The 23,945-nt window shown below is 38.7% G+C and overlaps 2 protein-coding genes across 2 annotated transcripts; both read left to right on the top strand.

The window, feature by feature from the left end:
• Positions 1-1,020: 1,020 nt before the first annotated feature.
• LOC147167062 (lumican) lies at positions 1,021-5,275 on the top strand. Its single transcript, XM_086087637.1, has 5 exons — positions 1,021-1,108; positions 2,049-2,365; positions 2,454-2,778; positions 2,871-3,188; positions 5,085-5,275. The coding sequence occupies exons 1-5, from the start codon at positions 1,057-1,059 to the stop codon at positions 5,234-5,236; spliced, it is 1,164 nt and encodes a 387-aa protein (XP_085943763.1). The 5' UTR covers positions 1,021-1,056; the 3' UTR covers positions 5,237-5,275.
• An 8,770-nt stretch (positions 5,276-14,045) lies between these two features.
• prelp (proline/arginine-rich end leucine-rich repeat protein) lies at positions 14,046-21,601 on the top strand. The gene is made up of 7 exons (XM_086088073.1): positions 14,046-14,396; positions 17,628-18,051; positions 18,126-18,311; positions 18,399-18,556; positions 19,347-19,543; positions 20,820-20,895; positions 21,013-21,601. The coding sequence occupies exons 2-7, from the start codon at positions 17,632-17,634 to the stop codon at positions 21,101-21,103; spliced, it is 1,128 nt and encodes a 375-aa protein (XP_085944199.1). The 5' UTR covers positions 14,046-14,396; positions 17,628-17,631; the 3' UTR covers positions 21,104-21,601.
• Positions 21,602-23,945: the final 2,344 nt, after the last annotated feature.

Raw genomic sequence — 23,945 nt, 5'->3', positions numbered from 1 at the left:
ACTGTGATCTTATATACTAAATGTAAAATAACATGAAATTAATAACTATGAAAACACACAATATTTCTGTTCTTTAGTTCCTCCCCCCACCCCCCCACCCCAAAATGTTGTTAAAATATGTTCACAAATGAATCTTAATTTCAAAAATATTTGACAGTTTGTTTAAATGAATAAAATGCAAAATGCAACTTTAAAACTCTGGGGGAAAAAGGAAATAAAACATTTAAAATTACTGAGGAATGAAATAGAAAAAATCAGTAATTTTACAATAAATTATTTGTTAATTGACTTATGTTATCTATTATTTTATTTTTTTTAAATAAGTTAGTTAGAATACGTTTCTGTTATTTCACTGTATTTTTGGCACCCCAGCTGCCGGAAAATTACAAGGTTTTTATTTATTGTATATATATTTTATTTTTTTACAGTGCACTGCAAACTATAACCAAAATAATAAACATATTGTTAAATTACCGATAATACCTCTGCTTGATTGATTGTGATTGTGCAGGGGTAGCTACCATGTCAGCATTACACCGTTGACACTTAAAAAGCTGAGAACCTAATTGAGCATGTGATTTATTATGATTGTACAGGATGGCACACTTGCAATATTTCTTATTGTTCCCAACCCTTTCCCCACGATCCTCCTTCATATTTGGGAGAAAAGTCTGGAATCATTTTGCTCGCACAAAAACACACGCACACACACAGAATGGTCTGTTTGGATCCCCAGGTACTCTGCGGAAGGCCTAAAGGCAATATACCCCACCCCCAACACACACACACACACACACACACTGAAGTTGTAATGAGTGCACACAGATGCACGTGCACGAGGCCATGTGCATGTGCATGTGCATGCGTGTTTCTATGTTACAGGCACGTTTACTCCAAACGTTATTGACTTGGTAATTAGCAAGAGGAGAGCATGGAGGAAGTCTGGGATGGGGCCAATGTTTGAGGAAGAGGAATGTATCAGAGAGCGAGTAAACATAGCATGAAAATTCTCACACTCTTTCACACACACGCAAAAGACTTCAGTGTCCCTGCAGGATGCCGAGCGCTTCATTTGGGAATTTTATCAAAATTTCGCCTGAACATAAAGGTAAATTTACGGTCTTCTTTGGGTGTGCAATTAAAAAAAAAAAAGTTTTATCCTGAACGTGCTTGTAAAGGCCTGCCAAACTGGAAATGTGACAATTTAATCAGTGTCTGCCTGCATTTGCTGGAGAGTAATTAGCTCGAAGTGACTCATCACATTCGCCTTTACTTGACTTTTGGCTTGCGCTATACTTTGACAAGCAAGAGTGTCACTTGCACAACTTGACACTGCACACGTGCTTATGTAGACAAACCTCTTGATGATGCAAACCTCTCTGACTTGTTATTGTAATGGAAACTTACTAGATTAATTTCAATTTTATAAAACAAGCTTTGTAGAAAATAGTAGTTACTAAATTAATCGTGAGTATTATTATATATATTTTTTTAAATAAGTAACTACCGGTAAATACGTATTTTTTATTTTTTATTTTTTTTTGGGGGGGGGGGACAATTCAATTTTGGTACACTATTATTTTCCACTGTTGCACTCTACTTGCATTAACACACGAAGCGGTGACCTATCAGAACCTGCAAATTATTCAAGCGCATTAGCACCTCCTACAGGACTGGAGTGGAACAGTATCACGCCAATGCAGGCCATGTAATATAATAATGCTTGTTCATCAAACCAGTCAGACTTACATTTTTGGGTGGTTTGACCTTGGTGGAGGTCTAGTGAGCACTACTATAGTTAAATAAATAAATAATTAAATAAATAATAATTAATTTGTGTTGTGTTTTTATTTTATTTTATTTTTTTAAGTGTACAGTGGTATAATATCATAAAATTGTTGGAATGGCAGTTATAGCTTTATTAACACAATTAAAAAAGTTGTATACTTTAAATAAAGACAAAACACACAATCTGATCTGTAGGCTGCCTCCACTTAGCCAAATGACAAACTCCAAATTTGAGTTGTGATGATTTTCTTTCCACGCAGGCCATCTTGTCTCCATGGGTGTGCTGTGCTGTTTGCCGGTGCTGTCGTGTGTTTTTGCCGTGGCCTCGACAACCACCCTGGCTGACATAGACTACGGCGGCGTTCCCTTGTGGATCGACCGTTTGCTGGGCGAGCCCAGCGTGCTGAGCTTGCGGGGCCGCTTAGACGCAGCTTGGTACCGAGCCAACAACCCCCAGGCCTGCCCGCAACAGTGTGACTGCCCCATTCAGTGGCCCACGGCGCTGTACTGTGACCACAGAGGCCTGGCAGATGTCCCGGAGCACCTACCAGCTGGAACGCAGTACCTGTTTCTGCAGGTAGGGAAATAATTGAGAAGGTCATGCTGTTTTTTTTGTTGTTTTTTTTAAGTTTCAGCACGTCACATTTCTTTTACTTCTTTGACAGAGCAACAACATATCCTCCCTCACTGCCTCGTTTCTGGCAAACATTACCGGACTGCACTGGCTCATTCTGGACCACAACCGTTTGAAAAGTGACCAGCTGGACCAGGGTATCCTGCAAAACCAGACCCAACTATCTTATCTTTTTGCCAATCACAACCAGCTGAGCTCAATGCCCAGTAATCTGCCAGATGGTCTCAAGCAGCTCCGCCTGGCCCATAACCAAATCAGCAGAATCGGGCCCGAGGCGCTCAGGAACTTGAAGAACTTGACACTGCTGCTTCTGCAGGGAAACCTTTTGAAAACCATCAAAGAAGGAGAGCTTCGAGGTTCTTTCTTTTATTGGCTGGCATTTCAGTTATTTTGGTTAGCCGAGGGAAGTTCAAAATATAACCATTGAGCATGTTTACATGTCTTTCAGGTCTTATTAATCTGAACTTGTTGGACCTCAGTGGGAATTCCTTCTCATCAGTCCCCAGACATTTACCGGCCTCCGTGCAGCAGCTCTATCTGTCCAATAACTCCCTGTCAGGACTCGATGAGGACAGTTTCGGGGGACTCGTCAAGCTCCAGTACCTTCGTTTAAGCCACTGCTTCCTGAAAAGTGGCAACATCCAACCACAGGCCTTCAATCTCTCGACCTTGGTGGAACTGGACTTGTCCTACAACAAATTTACGCGCATCCCCACAGTCCCCACCACCTTGCAGCACCTCTACTTGGAGGCCAATAAGATACAAGGTGAGCTGTGCATAAACACATCATGGAATACTGACAGCAATAACACTTGGCACACACAAAGTGTAGCTTCATTGATTGATACTTACCTTGTCTGAAGTAGCCCCACCCCCCTTTAAAGTCCTAAAGAATTATAACCTAATAATGATAAGTAACTTAAGTTAGAAATACCATAGTTGTATAAGTGTAGGTCCGGTATCAGCAACTTTTACTGTCAAAAGAGCCATTTTAGGTCACATAACAAAAAAGTATCTTGTCTGGAGCCAAGCACAAAATCTTTGAAAATTATGAAGAATGAAACAGTGTGTTTGTTTGTAATGTAATGTAATTTTTCAGACTTAGTTTTTCATACATTTATTGACTTTTCTGTCTTTCTGTCAAATTTCTGACATTTTTGGTAATTTTATGAACATATTATGGTAATTTTCTGCCTTTTATGGCTATTTTTTTCAAAAAAAATTCTGCCTTGCTATTAGTTTTTTGACATTTTTGGCAATTTGGTGGACATTTTATGGTAATGTTGGGGATTTTTTTCTTTTGTTTTTGGACATTTTCTTTTCTGCCTTTTTTAATGAATTGTATGACTTGTTTTTGTTTGGCAACTCCAAAGTAATTCTTCTTCTTGTTTTTTTTTTTTAATTACTTTATGGTTACTTTTTGAATGTTTTCTTTTCTGCCATTTTTTAAAATACATGTTCTGACTTTTTTTGTGACAATTTTGTGTGCATTATATGGTTATTTTAGCGATTTCTTCTTTTGTTTTTGGACATTTTATAGTTACTTTTTGAACGTTTTCTTTTCTGCCTTTTTAATGAAATTTCTGACCTTTTTTTTGGGCAATTCCAAAGACAGTCTTTCTTCTTCTTCATCTTTCTTCTACTTCTTCATTTTTTTTTTAACATACTTTATGGTTACTTTTTGAATGTTTTGTTTTCTGCTTTTTTTTTTTAAATACATGTTCTGACTTTTTTGTGGCAATATTTTGCTTTTCCTCTTCCTTTATGCAGAGGCAATCAGAGTAAGTGTAGCGATGTGTAAAATCATCATTAAATAGTGTAAACTTGATGTGTAAGAGATCTGCAAAACGAAATCCAGATTGCTCACAACTTGTCGTAGTAGTAATGTCTTTTATGGTTATGGTTTATTATTATTTAAATAAGCAGCAGCTGATAAAGAAGATGCACTGACTTATATACGTTATATACACATAATGTATACAGTAGCTAGAGACACATATGATACTGAATGCATGCCAACAAATGAAGGTGATGTGCAAATTAGATCAGCAAAGAGGAGAGCAAGGGGAGGGGCTGTTGTATGATGAAGGAAAAATAAGTTTGCAAAAGAAAAGGGAGATCGGTATGAAAACATCTGTGATGGTTTTAGACGAGAGGAAATCGTGCCAGATGAGCGAGAAGCACATGCTGTTCTACTTTCTATTATCCTCTTTCTCGATCTGCTCTCCATCATGCTGACGGACTGGATTTCAACGACAGTACCACTGAGCACACAATAAAACCTTTTGTCACCATATTGGAAAGTAGCTCGGGCTCAAAGGCTGCAGTGGTGACGATAAGAATGTCTGCTTGTCTCCCAAAGCAGGAAGTAAAACAGGCAGTTCCATAATGACACACACCTTAGTGGTTTGCTAACTCGTCGCACCAAAGCTCCTGGTCTGGGGCGAGAGCCGCGCTATGACTGAAATGAAGCGCTGCGGTTTTTACTGCCTCCGTTTTAACCACAGAACCTGTGAAGTGGAATAGAAAACACAGACTGGCTGAGAGGAAATGTTGCCTGAGTTCTTCCAAAGAACACACAGAGCATAGCATGAAACCAAACCAAAGCGTTGTCACCGAGAATGCAGAATTGATCATTTAATAACAAAGTGTTCTCTTTTAGAGTTCAACGTGACGAGTTTCTGCAGAGAAGTGGGACCGTTGACCTATTCCCGGTTGAAGATCCTGCGACTGGACGGCAACAAGATATCCTACCGGCATCTCCCCTCTGACTGGGTCTTCTGTCTGAGATTCATTCAAAATATTTACATTTGATTGTGCAGAAAATGAAATAAACTCCTCAATATAGTCTTTCATCTGGCTCTGCAATGTGTTATTCTGTCGCCTCCTGTTCGGACACCAAGTGTGACATGCTGTCTCATGTCTGTCTGAATGGAATAGAACATGTAGTGGTGTAGCAGAGATGTCAGCATTGGCGCCATGACAAAAGTCAGTAGCGCTTTATGGGGAGACTGACTCACTCGCTTGGGCCAAAAGCCACAGCAGCAGTGCGAAGAGGTGAACGTCATCTGCAAATGTTGCAAACTCACTCTGAAGCTTTTAAAGCATAAATGAAGAAAGAAAAAAAAACAGAAACAGAATAGTTAAGAGATTTGAGTCCTTAATCCCCCCAGGGCCCCAAATGTAGCAAATTGAAAATACATTTGTATGGGCTCTTATATTCAACCGGCATATTTCAACAGATATTTTAACTGGTCACTACAGCTCTGCACTCATTATACTGTACTGTATTGTACTGTGGAAATCTCGGTTTATGAATTTAACATTTTACTAGACTTCGTTCATGCACTGAAACAATCACCGTGTCATGTTTGGGTTCTGTTTTTCCTTGTGTGTCTCCCTTGGTCTTGTTGAGTGTAATCCTGCCCTTCCTCGTGTCAACCAATCCGTGCCCTCAGCCACTTGTGTCTTGCCCCAGGTGTGTCTTGTTGTGTCGTTAGTGTGTGTGTATATAGTCTCCGGTCTCCTCACTGTCGCTGTCACCACTGGTGTTTTGTTGTTACTTTGATTTTTGGTCTTGTCACAACTTTGTCGGTTTTGTTTATTTAGAGTTACACAGTACCCTAGCTTGACTTTTTCCTTCTGTCTAATGTGGCCACAGTGTATCAGACCACGGGGAACCACACTGCCCCTAAGTGGCCAAATCGGGTACAACATGAACAGCGCTCCCAATAAAGGCACACACAAACAAAGGGAAGACAGTATAAAATAATAATAAAATCCAGAAGTTTTACTCCAAAGTGACCAATTTGGATAAGGGTTATGGCAGGATACAGAAAAAAAGATCATATGTAATTGGATATCCTGTTATCGCAATCAGGCCTTTGCCAGTGCAGGGTGTAGTCCACCTTTCAGTGGTCCCACATAACCCTGGATTTTGTCACTGGTATATCTCCATCTTTCCAAAATCACCACTTCATTGCCGGTTCACTGATTGCAGATTCACTCTATCGCGGATTTTTACCCCCCAACCCATTTTCATTAGTGAGTAGGCTACCCCATCAAATTCTTTATTTATGCTGCTATTTTTGTCCTTTTTTGTAATATTTTAGTAAATGTAAACAGCTTCTTCCTTGAAAATCATGTCGTGTTGTTTGTGATTCATTGTTTCCCAATAAGAATACCGGAGGGCAAAGTTTTTTGTTGCAGCAAGTAGGTCGGTGTGCAAGTGTCGTTTGTCAACTGTAATTTGTTTGGGATTATCTAGTTCTGTTTAGTTTTGATTTAAGAGTGTTGGGAAAGTGGTAATTTAAGCTTTAGTGGAAACTGATACAGTCTTATGTGATATTTTTCCTACTTGACTTCCATCTGTTTAAAGTATCACAGAACCGTCAGGTCACTGTCAGGCCATGAGGTCCTCTCACAGTGCATTCATTAGTACAAGGGTCTGAAACTTGCGACTCTGGAGCCACATGTGGCTCTTTAGTCCCTCTCTTGGGGCTCTCTGTGGATGTCAAAAAAAAAAAGATAGTATAAATCATTATTTTTTTATTGATATATTTTTTTTAGATAAAAAAATATTTAAATTAATTAATCATTAAATAAAAATAAAAAAATATTTAAAAAAATGTCAGTCAAAATTATTTACGTTGTCAGAAAAAGAGAGACGAAGGGTAGATTAAAAAGTTTTAACAAATACCTAAACATTTCCAAAAACTGACCATAAAATGTCTGAAAAGGAAGAAGAAAAGCATAGAATTACCATAAAACATCCAGGATATTGCTAAAAATGTCAGAGAATTGAATTAAAAAAAAAAGCACAAAAAATATATTTAAAAAACGGCAGAAAAGAATAAGTTCAAAAAGTAGCCATAAAATGTCCAAAAACAAAAGAAGAAATCCTGAAAATGATCTTAAAATTTCCACAAAATTGTCAAAAATCTCTTAAAATTAATAGCAAAAAAACAGGATTTTTTTTTTTAAAGGTTAGAAGAGAGGCAGAAAATTACCATATTATGACCATAAATGTCAGAAATTTGACAGAAATGTAGGATCGTCTAACAATGTATGAAAAATGAAATATGAAAAATTACAACAAAAAATAGAAGAAAATTAATCTCTACGCATTGGATGTGATGCTGTTCTGATATTTTTGTGTTCTGGTGCAGCTCTAGCTCTTGGACCCTCAGTACATGACTAGCACACTGTTTCGTTCATCACAATGTTCAGAAGTTTTGCCGCTCCAAACTGATTTTTGTTTATTTATTGGCTTAAAATGGCTGTTTTGACATGAACGGTTGCTGACCCCTGCATTTAGAACTTTACCTTGTCACCATGCACCATCTAAGCAATAATCACTGTTTTTGTGTCTGAGTCTTACACAGCACGATGAATAAAACCACATCCATACTTTCCAGGTGACACCATGTCCTCTACAAACATTGCAAAGTGCTATTTAATGGTCTGAGCAGGCTCACGTTGTCTGGGCCAAGTCCTCCATGAGGTACGAGTCTCATTCTAGACCGGATTTATCCTCTTGATTACATGACGGCAAAAGATGTTGAAGGGAACTCATCCACTGCAAAAACGAGTTTGGAAGAGTTACTTAACCTGTGTTCTGACACATTAAAAGCACATCTTGTCTGTTCCACTAAAATAAAGAACAAATGTCGACATCACATGTTAATAAGGGCACTTGAGAGGAGCAGGGAGATGGTCCAACTTTTCCCCACATGTTTTCTCTCTCTATTAGACTTGGTTTTAGTGCATTCTCATTAAGTCAGCTTCGTTCTGCAAAGCCAGACTACTGCTGCCAAAGGTTTTTGATGGAAGTTCCCGATCCAGTATCTGGCTGTGTTATACATCAATTGAAGGTGCTTCATTATTTAACTACTGTATAATTATCAATGACCTTTTAGGTGAAATCACCTAACATACATTCGTATAGTAGGAAGTCCAGACAAGCTTGGTGCTATGAAGGTCACACTAAGTAGCTTGCAACGAGCTTCAGTTAGCTAGCTAGTGTGATTAAACACATTAAGTCGATAATCATCAAATAAGATCACTTGTGGCAAAAATCTTTCTCACAAGGGGATTACTACGAGAAAAGATGGAGAAGTCATGCTAATTGCTAAGCTAACCAAAAAAAATTGACGAGCAATGTTATGTAATATAAAGCTCGGCCCGCATTTGCATGCTAATTGCTAAGCTAACCAAAAACTGACGAGCAATGTTATGTAATATAAAGTTCGGACCTCATTTTCATGCTAATTGGTAAGCTAACCAAAAACTGGCGAGCAATGTTATGTAATATAAAGTTCGGACCTCATTTTCATGCTAATTGCTAAGCTAACCAAAAACTGACGAGCAATGTTATGTAATATAAAGTTTGGCCCGCATTTTCCTTCTAGTTACTAAGCTAACCAAAAACTGACAAGCACTGTTATGTAATATAATATTCGGACATCGTTTGGTTGCACAAGCAGATGCACCTGATAACAGATGTTTATATGTTTTATCAGTAACCTGGAATGACCAACAAATGCAGTAAAAAAAATCCTGGCTCCACCTTTACTAAGAGAAATCCATCACACATTTTTTTCAGGTGAAAGAATGTCAGGGAAGCAGAGCTGCAAAAAGTTGAAAGCCAATATGAGCAGGTGGATATGGTACTGTTGGATTCTCTTCAGATCAGTACATATGGCCTATAAAAAACAATAAAAACGTATTTCTTCTGAAGTCTCACGACTAAGACTTCTAAAAACAGAATAAATCTGTCCATTTTCCTCTGCTGGAATGCATTTTGAAACCTGCAGTCAAAACAATCTGCATGCAGAGAAGCTCCTGTGGTGTCAGAGCAACAGTAAAAACTCATTGAAAGCTCACGAGGGTCATGTACTGACTGTATAACATACAAACGCGCCACTCAGCTTATCCATGACCACAACCAAATACAAAGCTTTTTTGTCCAGCAAGTATTTGCAGTTTTATTAACACTGTTACCGCTTCCAGATGCTTCTTAGTGGCCCCCTGATTTGGAGCCAATTTGGTTCTGGAAAATGTTTGCAAAATTTAGCAGGCTAAGCAACTTTAAATACTGTTGACTAGGTAAATGTTGTTCTACCGCCATCATGACTCTCAGTGAAAGGAACACGCAAAAAGTTATTGGCATCACCCAAAACTTTTTTCTCTCTCTACCTGTAGAAAAGTGTAAATTACAATGAGTATAAATGTATGTAAACATTGAGAAACGTTCACAGGCTGGTAGTCCTATGGAACACATTATTTTCACCTTACATAACTTTAAAAGTTAAAACAGATGGCAAGTTCGGACACAATTTGAACATTAGCAAGCAAGTGTTGTTTTTTTTCCTGGAGAAAAAGTTTTCTTGACTTTTAACATTCCTTCTCAAATCACCAACAATATTATTGGAGTGTGTGCACGTACACGTGTGCGTATGTGTTACCTTCCTGTCATAAGCTCAGGTCACCTTTTTCCATGACTTGCACAGTTGTTGAAGATTTGAATTAACTGGGGATTTAAAGATTGGGCTTCTGCTGGATTTTCCCTTTAGTAATGGTGTTTTACATAGAAACATGTTTAACAAGCCAGTCTGACACCTTACACCATAAAAAAAAAAAAAGTTGTCTGACTCATATTTTCATCCTGGAGATTTTAGAGGTCAAAACAAGGTCAAATGTGCGTGTGTATGTGTATTCCTTACGTGTTTATTTGCTTACAAGAAAAAGAAACACTGATAATGCAAACTCAACTGGTCCATTATGCTAATTAGCAGCTTTAGTGAATTTATATACACTGTAGCCCAACCGGAACACATTTTAACTAAGGGAAAGGGCTTGAATAGAGAAACAAGAAAATGTTGTCCCTACTCAGCTTATTGTACATTCTTTGCTGTATGAAAGGCAACACAATTCCTTTCTTCTTCTTCTTCTGGAAACAATTACATTTTGAACTGTCTTCAGAAACAGCAAACTTGAAACAATGCGCTTCAGACACAAGTCACGGAACACAATAAGCCTCGCTCTGTCATCTGGTCTTCACTCAGTTTCCTGACATGTAACTTTTTAAGACAAGTCAGCTGTTAAATTGTAGAGATTAAAAATCTGCATAAATGCAGGTGACTATGCCAGAAGAAAAGGCCGTTTATGGGTAAACACAAGTGTTTCGACTATTGAAGGACGCTGAAGGGTGCTGTCAGATTCACCGACTGAATACACACACATAGAAAAGCTTCTTTTTTTTCTATCACTGTTGCTGTTGGGTGAATTTAACGAGCAAAAGAGTGAAGAGTGAAAAAGGTAGATGAAATAAAACAAAAATCATCATCTATTAACTTTAAAAAATATATATTACTTGGTATTAAATTTATCTCTACCAATAAAAGTATCAAACTAAACCACTGCGGTTTGATGACTTAAAAAAAATAATAATTTGGGATGTGAAAAAGTTTGCTGGGAGTGTCACTTTGTCATGTCTGCCACCTACAGGACTGGAGTGTAAAAGTACTATGAGGCGGTCATGATTTTCTAATCAGAAGTTTTTTTCTGGCTTTGGTGGAAGTCTGTTGAGTTCTACATTGTTTTTAAATTCATTCATGTCTTTATTGTTGTCTTTCTCTCCAGCTGATATAGTCGAACGGAGACCTGGAAACCGAAGAATAAAAAGCAAGTTAAGCAACAAATCGTATTCCATTTCATCAGACATAAATTTTCCTGTCATATTCCAGAAGAAAGACATATTACATTGGTATCAGCAGATAGTGATTTATGACAAACATGTTTGTTTTTTTATGGTCTTTTTTTTTGTGTGCAGACAGTGACATTGCTAAAAAGCTGAGAGTGAGTATTTTAACAGCCAATACTGTTGGCTCACAGACTTCAGAGACGTGGATTTTGGCCTGTTTTTGTTCGGCCAACTGGGTGCGGCATGAAAAAGACAAGAATGTTCACACACAGCTCACAGGATGTGATGTTGTCTCATCTCAATGTGTGCAACAACGTTTCAGTACAATATGATCAATGATGGAGAGAATAAATTTTCCTGTCCTATCTCTCGTGCCACAAATTCTACTCTAATCTTTAAATCACCAAGTGCTCCTTAACACAAACTGTCCTTGTAAATGACACAAAAGACTGTCATTGGATGGCTCATTGATTCATGTACACATCATGCCATTTTGGACCAGAGCCTGAATCTGCCTCACTCACCATCTGTTTCAAAAACAGCTGCTTCAGTATGTAATAGCGAACAAAACCACTTTTAATGTTTCCTGCAGTAAAAGCAAGTGTGAGCCCTCAATAAATATGGCTCCTCTAGAATCAACAGGTAAAAGTTCAGTGCAAACATTCAGCCCTTTGTAGTCCATCCGTGTGGATTTGAGCACTGCGAGCCAGAAGACTTGCATTCCTGAGACCATGTGACACAGATTGCACACGCAGAAACAAACCACGCAAATTGCCTCGTATATTTATCACCTCTAATGAAACCATTCAAACATCTCGCTAATACAGGGCTGCATTTTTTGCTTAGCCACAACAAGCAACGCTGTGCTTATGTTTAGACCTCCTTGAGGTTTGATTTTGAACATTCATGGCGTACATAAACAACGGACTGAACTTCTACCATAACAAAGTGGACCTACACTTTTATTTAAAGATGCCTGACTTCCACTGGACTGCCTACTTGATGGCAGAGGCAATCTTAGGGTCAATGGTTTCGGGAGGGGGGGGGGGGGGGGGTAAAAACCTTCCCTGCCAGGAAAGATCAATTTAACCATTTTGTAAATTTTAACACAATTCCATTCCCATATTTATGAGAAGCATAACATTTTTTGGCCATTGTCATTCAATCAGTTGGCACCCTGGCTTTAGTATTTAACTCATTCACTGCCATTGACGGCTATAGACGTCAAAAATTCATTTGAACTATTTCTATTAGTTTAACCTTTTTTTTCTTCACTTTTGTTAACAAGAAAACCTAGAATTTTTTTATTGTACATTTCGAACAGATACCAAATTTGTGATTAATCATGAGTTAACTAGAAAAAAATTAATCACCTGACGCCCCTAATTTTTAATCATCTTTTCTCTTTCTTTATCGCGTCAGGCGATTACATTTTTTAATTGTAATTAATTGCATGACTTCAATAGTTAACTCAAAATTAATCACAAATTTTATATCTGTTCCAAATGTACAATATTTTTTTCTAGGTTTTCATACTCTTGTTAACAAAAGTGAAAAAAAATGTTAAACTAATAGAAATAGTTTAAATGAATTTTTGTCGTCTATAGCCGTCAATGGCAGTGAATGAGTTGACATAACATAACAGCTGTTTCTCCCATTTAGATTAAAACAGAGGACAGTGGTGCTGTCTGAAACTTATAGCAAGAAATAAATTGTCAGCTAACACCTACATAACATAAACAGTAAATTCATAAAAAATACTGTAAATACACTTATCTAGCATGTTAAAATAAATAGACTCATTACAAAAATAAATAATTTCTGACATTTTAGAGGGGGCTGGGATTCAATCGGGGGGGGGGGGGGTGAGCCCCTTAAAAAATTAGCTAGAAACGCCCATGTCTAACAACATTTTGAAAGAAAGGAAGAAAGAAGGAAAAAAAGAACGAAAGAAAGAAAGAAAGACCCCAACTTTAACCACAGCGAAATGACAATCACAACAAGTGAATGAAGAGAAATGTTGTTTTATTTTTCCATTTCTGGTTGAGGTCAGTCTTAACCAGATGTTTGGCCCAGCTGTGCTCCTTGTCACAAGCCTGGGGATTGAATTCATCTGTTTGAGGTTATCATAAACTCGTCATTCACTGTACAGGCCATTTTGAAGCAATCATTTTTAATCAGGTGGCATGGTGGTGATGGATGTTCCAAAAACTCGCATGTTAGGTTCAGTGAAGACTTTCAATAGGTGAATAAGTGTGGATGGTTGTTTTGCCTACATGTGCCTGTGTGCGTAACAACCCTTAAAACCTAAACGTTAATGAAAAATTATGGCTCTGGATAGGTGATTGCTGTTGGTGGGTAGACCTCATTTCGGTTTGTCCTCATTTTCAGCGAGAACACAAATATTTAGACCGTATGAGTCTGGCACAGTTAACTTAAATAGACAAGAAAAAAAAAGCCATGGATGCAGTTTGCAGTTGGATGCTACTAATGAAAACCACATGATGGGATGTGAGTGCCTTCATCTAAACGAGAGAGACAGAGAGAGAGAGAGAGACAGAGAGAGAGAGAGAGAGAGGGAGAGAGAGAGGGAGAGAGAGAGAGAGAGGGAGAGAGAGAGAGGGGGAGAGAGAGAGGGAGAGAGAGAGAGAGGGAGGGAGAGAGAGGGAGAGAGGGAGAGAGAGAGAGGGAGAGAGAGAGAGGGAGAGAGGGAGGGAGAGAGGGAGAGAGAGAGAGGGAGAGAGAGAGAGGAAGAGAGGGAGAGAGAGAGGGAGAGAGAGAGAGAGAGAGAGAGAGAGAGAGGGGAGAGAGGGAGAGAGAGAGGGAGAGAGAGAGAGAGAGAGCGAGAGAGAGAGAGAGAGAGAGAGAGAGAGAGAGAGAGAGAGAGAGAGAGAGAGAGAGAGAGAGAGAGAACAAATAACAGCAACAAATATCTAATGTTCCATCTTTCTTACATTTTTGCATCCATGCAAACATACCACTAAGTGACCATGCTTCTTGGTTGCTTTTTCACTGAGCGAAACCAAGATGGCTTCTCCAAGGAGTAGAAGTCATGGGTCGTGAAAAAAGAGGCACTGTGACCTTGAGAGGGGAGGAAAAAAAGGCCAAACAACTCAAAGAGAGGAGGGAGGGAAGGAGAGAGGCTGAGGAGGGTGAGGGACAGAGACGACGAGAGGCAGTGGACGGCTAAGGAAGGAAGGAGGGCAAAAGGCAGAGAGAAGAAAAGACACAACTTGTGACTTGACAAAAGAGGGAAGGTACCAAAGGCAGGTAAGAGACTTCATTTGCTTGTTTGTTTTTACACTGATGTTTGGGTGTGAAAACGCCTGTGTGTTTCCAATGGTGACGCAGTGTTGTGCCATACCTACCACAGTGTAGTACTCCCAGAAATTCTTGTTTTCCTCATGTGTTAGTTTCAAACTTTCCAAAAATAAGTCCATTTTGCCTAATGGGGATTTTTTTTTCATACCAAAAATATATTTAGGCTCCAAGGGTTTAAAAATAGAAAATACATATTGTGTAACAAGCAAAAACTTTCCGGCATGCTTTTTAAAAACACATGCACACAGTTTCCTTTGAGCTCTTAGAAAAATAACCTGCCGAGTCTCCCTACTCATTAATTCCAATTCAATATCTGCATCATTTTCTGTACCATTCTGTATTATTTACAGCATAACAGACAGATTTAACTATTCAAATCCCCTTCAACGCACAATAAAGTGCACACACTCTAATCCCAATTCACTGCCCTCAACTCTGTTGATTTTGAATATTTTTATTTACTGTAGTGATTCTATCATGCAAGATTGTCTCAGCATTAGGGTTTACAGATGCACATTTTTGTACAGCCAATGCCACACCCACATGAGGACATGCTTGGCAATCACATGCTAAGACTAATGCAGAGAGTGTGTTGGTGAGGAGGGCTTCAAAAAGGGGGGCACACGCTTCCACAGAACGGAATTCCCTGCCTATGAGCCAGGTTGTACAGGAGAGACATGAAAGCATATTTATGTACATGTAGTTGCGTTGTGATGTTTAGTCACAAATGACTCAAGTATTTGTTTAACCACTTCAGCTGATGTGGTTCTGTCTTATAACACAGCTCAGATGGCCGTTATGTGGTTTTGATTAACGTTTGATCTTCTGTTTCAGCATTCCACTCTTTTCGTAGCTGGTCGGTGTACTTTATTGTTGTAGTCATGAAACCACTTGTTTTGAGTTTGAGGTTTCCTTTTTTCAGACCAAAAAAAAAAAATTACAGTGGAGAGAGGAGTGTATTAGCTTGCTGACAGTTTTTATCTTTGTCAGAGCTTCATTGTGTGATGTGTCCAAAAAGAGCTCATCGGGTTGGAAAAACCTTCAAAATAAGGATCCCGACTCAAATCAGAACTGCATTCTTTTAATAGCATTGAGGGCCATGTTGAAATGTTATCTTTAGTATATGCAATGATCCTCTAGAACAGTGGTCCCGGTTCATAAAAGTCCACAACTTTTTGTTGTTGTTGGGGTTGGGGCCGTGCTTGGCTGTTCCGCGGCTGATTAATAAAAGGCTACAACAACAAACGCAAATCCACTATGTATTTGTATGTACCTGTACTAGCCGCACAACGCTTAAATATGGCAATGCTTATGAATGATACGAGCGACACAAAAACTGTGAAGCCACATTTTTATGTAATTGCGGTAAATTAAATAAATAAGTGCGCCAATATATCAAGGCACCAAAGAACAAATCTAAAGTCCATGAGTAACTCACTCACCATAACGATAAATTAAGCCGCAGAAGAGGCCATCATGCGTGGGAATCACCTGTAGCTGTAAGTCCATGCACCTTTCTTTTTCTTCATGGACATAAATAAGCTCCTGTGTTGTCTCATCACTGGGCCTTTTCTCCATTGCAAAGAAACTTTCCAAATATGTCTGTTTTTTACTCATTTTGCTCACTTGTCGCTAACTGATTAGCATCAGTGCTACGCGAGAAAGATCATTAGCATCTTGACATGAATCCGTTCACTTTTCAAAATAAAATATTTGTAAGCTTCGGCTAATCAATTAACTGGAAGGACAGTGTGTTTTTTTTATTCTTTCAACTGTGCGGCCCGCCGCGGCCCGCCGCGGCCCGGTCCAAAGTGGCCCACGGCCCGGTACCGGTCCGCAACCCGGTGGTTGGGGACCACTGTTTTAGAAAACAGTGCCGCAAATGGCCTCCGGGCCGTAGTTTGGACACAGCTGCTCTAAATTGTTCATTGGTGTGAATGTGTGAATGTAAGTGTGAATGACTGTACAACCACAATGTATCAAAAGTTTGTACTCAGTTGGCTATTGAACAAGAAGGTGTGTCCAAACTTTTGACTGGAACTGCATCTGATAGTGTCAATCAGTGGGTTTTTTTCTTCCATTTTGTCAGGTGGAAGGAATTCCATGAGGCTGTGTTAGAGGTTACGTAAGCATGCACATACTGTAAATGTATGTAAGCTTGTTAGTGAAAGTACAAATACAAAACGTCTGGAAGTTCCCCTCCTCGAGTCTCCCTGACAAAAGAGGCTTTATCCTTTCTCTGGTTCTTCAAACACAGCATTCTTTTTTTTTTCTGATCTCTTGATTTCCTGCCTTGCAACATTTCTGCTCACTCCCCAGAACCAAATATATATAAATCTATGAATGTAGTATTTACTGATAGGACTTAACATTAGGTATCCTATCACAAATTAATGAGATCAAATAGGAAGATATTAGTATTTTATTTTATATTAATATTACATTTTTCTTATTGTCATTGTAGTATTCAGTATTTAGTACGGATGTTCGATACCACTTTTTTTTCACATTTATACCAGTACAACTCATGAGTAGTCACCAATATCAAGTACCAATACCACTAGTATTTTTGATATGTAAAATTTCCCCGAAATAATTGACAGATATTTTTAAAGAAATGGCTACAGGCCTACATCTCAATATAGCATTTTTTCCTCAAAATTACATGAATTTAATTGTGCTTCTCTATTTTTCTCATTTTTAATTTCTAGTTCCTGATCATAAAAGTAAGTACTAATACTTTGAAATAATGTCCTTAGCATTTATATATATATATATATATATATATATATATATATATATATATATATATATATATATATATATATATATATATATTGTAATGACATTTCTCCTTAAAAGATAATAAATGTTGAAATGCTTTGGCTGCATACACCTGAACTTTGTTGTCACAACTTCACCATAAACTTCAGCTTTACAGATGCCATGTCTACTGTGCAGGTGGTATACAATGAAAAGATGTTTCATAGTAACAGTCATGACGAGCACCAAAGGTTTATTTAGGTCTCTTATTTAGTATTGTGGGTGTCACAATTTGAGGAAACATCGACTTTAAGATCCAGAATTTGAAGCTCATACAGTATGTGAATAATGCAAACATGATCTGATAATAATAATAATAAAATACCAAGAATGAAACTTTTGTTGACGTTTATGCAGGAGCATGAAGGCCCCCGCAGGACTCTTCTCTGCTTTGGTGCTGCTCCTTCTGATAGCAGCGGTGCTCTCTCAGAGACCTCGGCCAAGGAAGCCCACCAGGCGCCCGAGCACCCCCAGGCAGCCATCCGTCCCCGTCCCCGAGCCCGAGCCGCAGGAGCCGACGGACTTCCCCCCGCTCATCCTCGGCCCGCCTTCCCCCTACCCCGACTGCCCCAAGGAGTGCTTATGCTCTCCCAACTATCCCAACTCTCTCAACTGCGAGAACCGGAACATCCGCGTGGTCCCTGTCATCCCGGCCAGAACCCACTATCTGTACCTTCAAAACAACTACATCTCAGAGGTGACGGCAGAACCTTTCGTCAATGCCACGGACGTCCGCTGGATCAACCTGGCAAACAATCGCATCCATCGAATAGACAAACAGGTAGGACGGCTTCCTCGCGCACGTTGCGAAATTCCTGGAACCTCGACGCTGTTCTATTTATATCCTCTGCATAGGTGTTCCAGAAGATACCTGCTCTGTTGTACCTCTATGTCCAACGCAACCAGCTTAAAGAGGTGCCCTCGGGGCTCCCGGCAAGTCTGGAACAGCTCCGGCTCAGTAAGAATCGTATTTCCAAAATACCCGTCGGCGCCCTCAGTAAGATGGGGAACCTGACCCTACTTGACCTCTACCACAACCAGGTGAAATTCTCAATTTTGACGCACTTGTGTGTGTGTGTGTTCTTTGTGCACCATGTGTCAATATGGCGTTGATGTCTTCCTTCCCAGCTGAGTGACAATGGCCTGAATAGGAACTCGTTCAAGGATTTGTCCAGCCTGATGCAGCTCAATTTGGCCCACAATGTGCTAAAAAACATGCCCGCTGGAGTACCGAACGGCCTCATACAGTTATTCCTCGACAAAAACCGCATCGAGGACATCCCAAAGCAAGTATACAGAGTCCATGCAATCACAGATAAGCTCACTGGACACAACTATTTATTTGTGGAATATGAAATAAGAAGCAAATTCCACCTGTTTTTGTCAATCTGAGGTGGCGGCCATTTTGCCACTTGCTGTCGACTGAAAATGACAGTTGCTTGGGGCTGCGGTAACGACCAATCAAGGCTCACATTTTTCGGAGTATGGTCATGTGACATTCACAAGCTGAGCCATGACTGGTCGTTAACTGATCCACTGTGAGGTCTTTTTCAGTTGTCTGCAAGTAGTAAAATGGCCGCCACCTGAGATGGATAAAAAACGGGTGGATTTTTGCTAAACGAACATTTTTCACTTGACTTCCCCAATTTAGATAGCTTTATTTGTTTATTTTTAAACTACAGGGAAAAAAATACTGTCTCATTCCATTTGCTGGTCATATTACATGGTCACTTGTTGCTAGGTAGACTTCACAGGGCTCAGAACTTATAAGTTAGAACCCAGTTTCATTGATAAATCAGGCAGGGACATAGAAGTTTATAAGTTTTACATATTACGTCTGCAATTTTGGATGGAGGTTTAGGTAGATGGAGAGAGTAGGCTACTAAAGCAATGACTAGAATTGTATTATAATGAGATGTGTTTCAAATTTTTTGGGGGGGGTCGTCTTCAGCGACATGACCAAAAAGCAATTTAAACATTTATTTCCAGTTTTATCAGGTGGTGCAGCTTCACCTAAAGTTGAGGCCACAAGTGTCTTTAAATGCAAAATTTTGAGAAGTTGATTCTCCTATTCAGAGACTACTTCCAAGACTTCTCTCATCTGGCCTTTGTGAGGCTCAACTACAACCACCTGAGTGACAAAGGCGTCCCCCGGGCCGTGTTCAACATCTCCTCCTTGCTGGACCTGCAGCTCGCTCACAACCAGCTGGCCTCCATTCCTCTCTTCAGCACTCACCTGGAGCATCTGCACCTCAATCACAACACCATTGAGAGTAAGTCAAAGGGTGTGCACACTTGTGTAACCACATTGTCTCAGTAATTTATTTTTATTTCCTCGCTCTAAAATGCAAATCAAACATCAATTAAATTGTAGAGGCTATAGGTCACATAAGGAGGAAAAGGTTTCATTTTGTTCTTCTTCTTTTTTTAAATCGTAAACACCAAGTATTTGATTAGGGGGGTAGACTTTGTATATTAACTATTTGCAGTGTGGGTGAAAAGAACGTGGACATTAAAATGTGGTTATAAAATCAATATTCTTTATTACATGAGGAAATGAAAGTTGTGTCAACCAGTTTCCTCAAATGGCCAGGGATAAAATAAGCAACCTTCTGAAGGACATCGTCTGGAATTTCGAACAAGACCATTAAAAATCCCCAATTATAGTTGCCTGTTTGAAAAAATGCCTTTAGATTAACTTCAGTAAAAGCCATTTCTAATGCCTATAGTAACATTTGATTATCATGGACAAACTAATTAATTTCAGTAGTTCACTTCAAAAGTCAAATTAATTCACTACATAGAGTGAAATATTTCAAGATAAAAAAATGTATATGCATATACGTTTAATAAATGTAGCTTACAGCTAACAAAAAAATGCTAAATTCAGTATTTCAAGAAATGTGACTATTACATTTGAAAAAAAAAAGACAGTATAATATAAAAAAAATTGCCACAAATTGGCGTTCTGAAAAGCATTTCTTAATATCTTTAACAAAAATAATGTATCTGTATGGTTGCCTACAAAACTCGACAAGTGGTAGTTTTTGAGAAAGAAAATGTGTTGATGAATAAATGCAATATAAAAGAAATGTGTGGAAAAAAATATATATATATATAATTATTATTTTTGCTTCTTTTGAATGGATTTTCGTCCTAAATGATCCCAAAATATTCTTTGTTATTTCGATTTTTACCGAATTTGAACCTTGTGTAATATATTTTACTTACCGTAATTACACAGTATGATAGTATGAAGCTAAAGTACGTTATTACGCTTGCTCTTTCATTTGAACCTTCACAGACCAAACAGTTTAGACTTCATCTGTGTAAACTAAAGCAGCTGAGGTTAGCTACATTAAACAACCTGTTGCAGCTATGACGTTACTATAATGAACGTTTGGCAATGTCAACAAATTACCTGCGCCACACCTCATTTCCCTTTGTATGTTTATATCCTCCACGCAAGTGCACTTGGAAATTACTTAAGATCTGATTTATACTATGATGAAATCGGAGACGGATCAAAAAACAAATCAATGCTTGCAGATATCAATGGCACCTTGATCTGCCCACGCAGCCTGCAGGCCGACATGAGCGACTCCGGCCAGATTCCACGGCTAAGGTGAGTCAAGTGACGTAGGCGGCTCAAAACAGAAACTAAAAAAGAAGATTTACGACGCGGCGTCAGGAAGAAAAACGTGTCGGCTTGACATGTTAAGTCACGTTGGTGTTGCTGCAGGTACCTGCGCTTGGATGGAAATCAGCTCAGCCCCCCCATCCCGTTGGATGTCATCATGTGCTTCAGACACCTTCACTCCATCGTTATCTAGGGAAACTCTGCCTTGAAGCAATGAGGCGTGCGCTCGCACTCCCACGCCCTCACCACAGACGCTCAGTGTTGCCCCGGCCGGTCCACACGTGCACTCTACGAAACTGTCTCATGGCGATATTGCAACGACTCGGAAGCTTCCGAAGTTTCACTGATTTCACAGGTAGCGCAATTACGGCAACGTGAGGAGTTGCTAAGTGATGTTATGATACACTCGACTGTTTATAGGATTGTATCAGTGCATATTGGATTTTGTTGACAAAAAGCCTGAAAATACAGGTGCATTGACGGACACGCTTCACATATGTAGTTAGTATGTTCATAAGTAGACCAAGAGGTAAAAAATAAAAAAAAACGTTAACTACCGTGTAGTTGGAAGTGTCCCAAATGTGCATGCAATTTTCACGTTAGTCCAAGTAAAATGTCTTTTTTTTTCTTTTTTTTGTATAAAGCTTTGTACAAATAATAATTAAGTGAATAAACAGTGTCTTGTATCGTCTCTACTGTTGCTTTGTTTTGTGTTTGAAGGGAAAATAAATCAAGTAGTCATTTGTGGTTATGACGACCGACAAGAAGGCACAAGCACAATTTACACCAGGACAAGCTTTCACTTCTTTTCTATGCGGCAGTAAAAGTGTTTGCAAAACTGGTATGACAGGACATATAGTGCAGCGTGGGAAATGATGACAACACTTGCGGCACAACAAAAGCAGAAACAATTACGGCTAAAAACAACAAGAATACGGGTGAGCAAAAAAAAAAAAAAGGCATTTGCTGGGTGGAAAGTGTTAATAAAGTTTCAGTATTGAATTTCAATTCTCCTTAATTCCTGAAAGTGTGAAGATTCAATTGTATTGAAAACACATTTATTCTAGTTTTACTTTTAAGTGTTTTATGGAACATTAGCAGCTCTCTGTGCCTGAAAAAACATCGTAATAAAAAGCAGTCCCTTGTTTGGTGTTGTCGATTGATTCATGAAAATTAAAACATTAAATGTGACCCAATTATCTGCTTTAAGCTTCATATGGCTTAGGACTGGCTTTGCACACATTAATAATGGAAGGAAAGCTGCCTTGGTCGCACCTTGTTTTAAAATCAAGGATGTTTTGGCTGTTCCAGTATCCTGGCTGAAAATGAAGTGTGAAATTCTGTTCAAATGTGTACGCTGTAGAAACTTTACAATAACCGATAACAATACCCAATAACAATAAAAGTAACAAACAATTGATGCCAGATATCATTTAAAGCACATAAGAATTTTGATTCAAGATCAAATACATTTTTGGATTAAATGAAAAGAAAAAAATGCTTCACTCTTGGAAACACCCGACAATAATACTGTAAGGTTGACAGGGGGGAAACACAAGAGGGGAGAGAGACTAAACAGCAATAGCAAAGAATAATAATAGTGATGGCACCTGCAAAATGTAGTTTTGGAGAGGGTGGGAAGAACAAAAAAATCATGCTAAAAAAATAGCTAACTTGAATAGCTTGGTGCATCTTTTAATGATCACCTTTCAATCATATTCATTTTTTTGTGTGTTTTTGTTTTTTAGGCAATAGTATGAAATAAATGCAAAATATGCTGATTCATCATTATTATAAATATGTATTTTCTTTATATTTACCCAGGTCCAAAAATTCTCATTTTCTGCAACACAATTTTAAACTTTCTGCCACAATATTGTTCCAGAAGTATTTGAACAATGACAGAGGAGGCTATATTTTGAGAATTTTAGTCATTATTGCCCATCACAATGATCTTTTCCCATTTACCACCAAAGTAACATAACTGTAAACAAAACCATTTCAAAGTATTTGAATTAAGTCTGTCGAATGAAATGCAAGCTTCTGCTTGTTCTGGGAGTTACGAAAATGTTAGACCTTTTTTCTTTGTTTTAACTCTTTGCATGTTCGTTGTTTAGCAGAAGATTCTTTTTTTTCTTTCCAATAAATAAAAAATATCCGAAAAGTTCACTTGATGGAAAGTTGCCTAACTTTGAATATTTCAGGATCTGCCAGATCAGGAACGTTGAAGTTTGGGGTTGTTGTTTTTTGTGCTTGACCTTTACTAAAATAGTCAAAATTGGCAGAAATGATTTAATGCCATTGGCTATCTTTAATCTAAAAATCAGCGACATTCACACATAACAACAGATATTCCTCACGTTTTGATTAAAATGATTGCAATATGCAGCTGAAATAGAAGCTTGGGCAGACTATATAATAATGGACTGAAGCTAGCAAACATTCAAAGATTCCTTTCCTTTTTTTTTTTTTGACTTATTGTAAAGGCTAATCCTTTCCTTTTTGCTTTTCCTTACCAGTGGATGACAACGTGATTGTGGTTAAAGTTTCGATCAAGGTAGCCACTCTCCCAAATTAACTCCATTGTTTGTTTTAGTATAAAAGACTATCTAAGCAATCACGTTATTGTAAGAAACTTGAAACCAATAACAATACAACAAACTGAAGGGCGGTGATACTTAATTACACTCCAAATTCATTCAAACTTTGCTCTATTCTTAGACGGGAGCAATTGCACTTGGCTCTAGACAGAAACGATTAACCAAACGATATAGTTATGTAATGACCAAAATTAAATGTCTGACGCCCGAAGCACCCAAACAAGCTAGCTCCCTTTTGCATCAGCGCACTTGTTACGAATTTTTCCTTTTACTCACACCCCACGGAAGTGTCAAGGAAAGACCTTTTTTTACCCACAATAACACCCACAGCGTTTTGCAACATCAGTACTTTTCCCGTTGATGCAAAGAGATGCAGAAAAACGAGTCCGTGTCACATTGAAGGCGGCTTAGAGTAAGTGTCTCCAGCCGGTCCAC

This window comes from Leptonotus elevatus, chromosome 10 (assembly GCF_054856555.1).
Source record: "Leptonotus elevatus isolate MCC_2025b chromosome 10, RoL_Lele_1.0, whole genome shotgun sequence".
Taxonomy (NCBI): domain Eukaryota; kingdom Metazoa; phylum Chordata; class Actinopteri; order Syngnathiformes; family Syngnathidae; genus Leptonotus; species Leptonotus elevatus.
The sequence above is the reverse complement of the archived record's forward strand: the minus strand, read 5'-3'. Positions and strand labels throughout refer to the sequence as shown.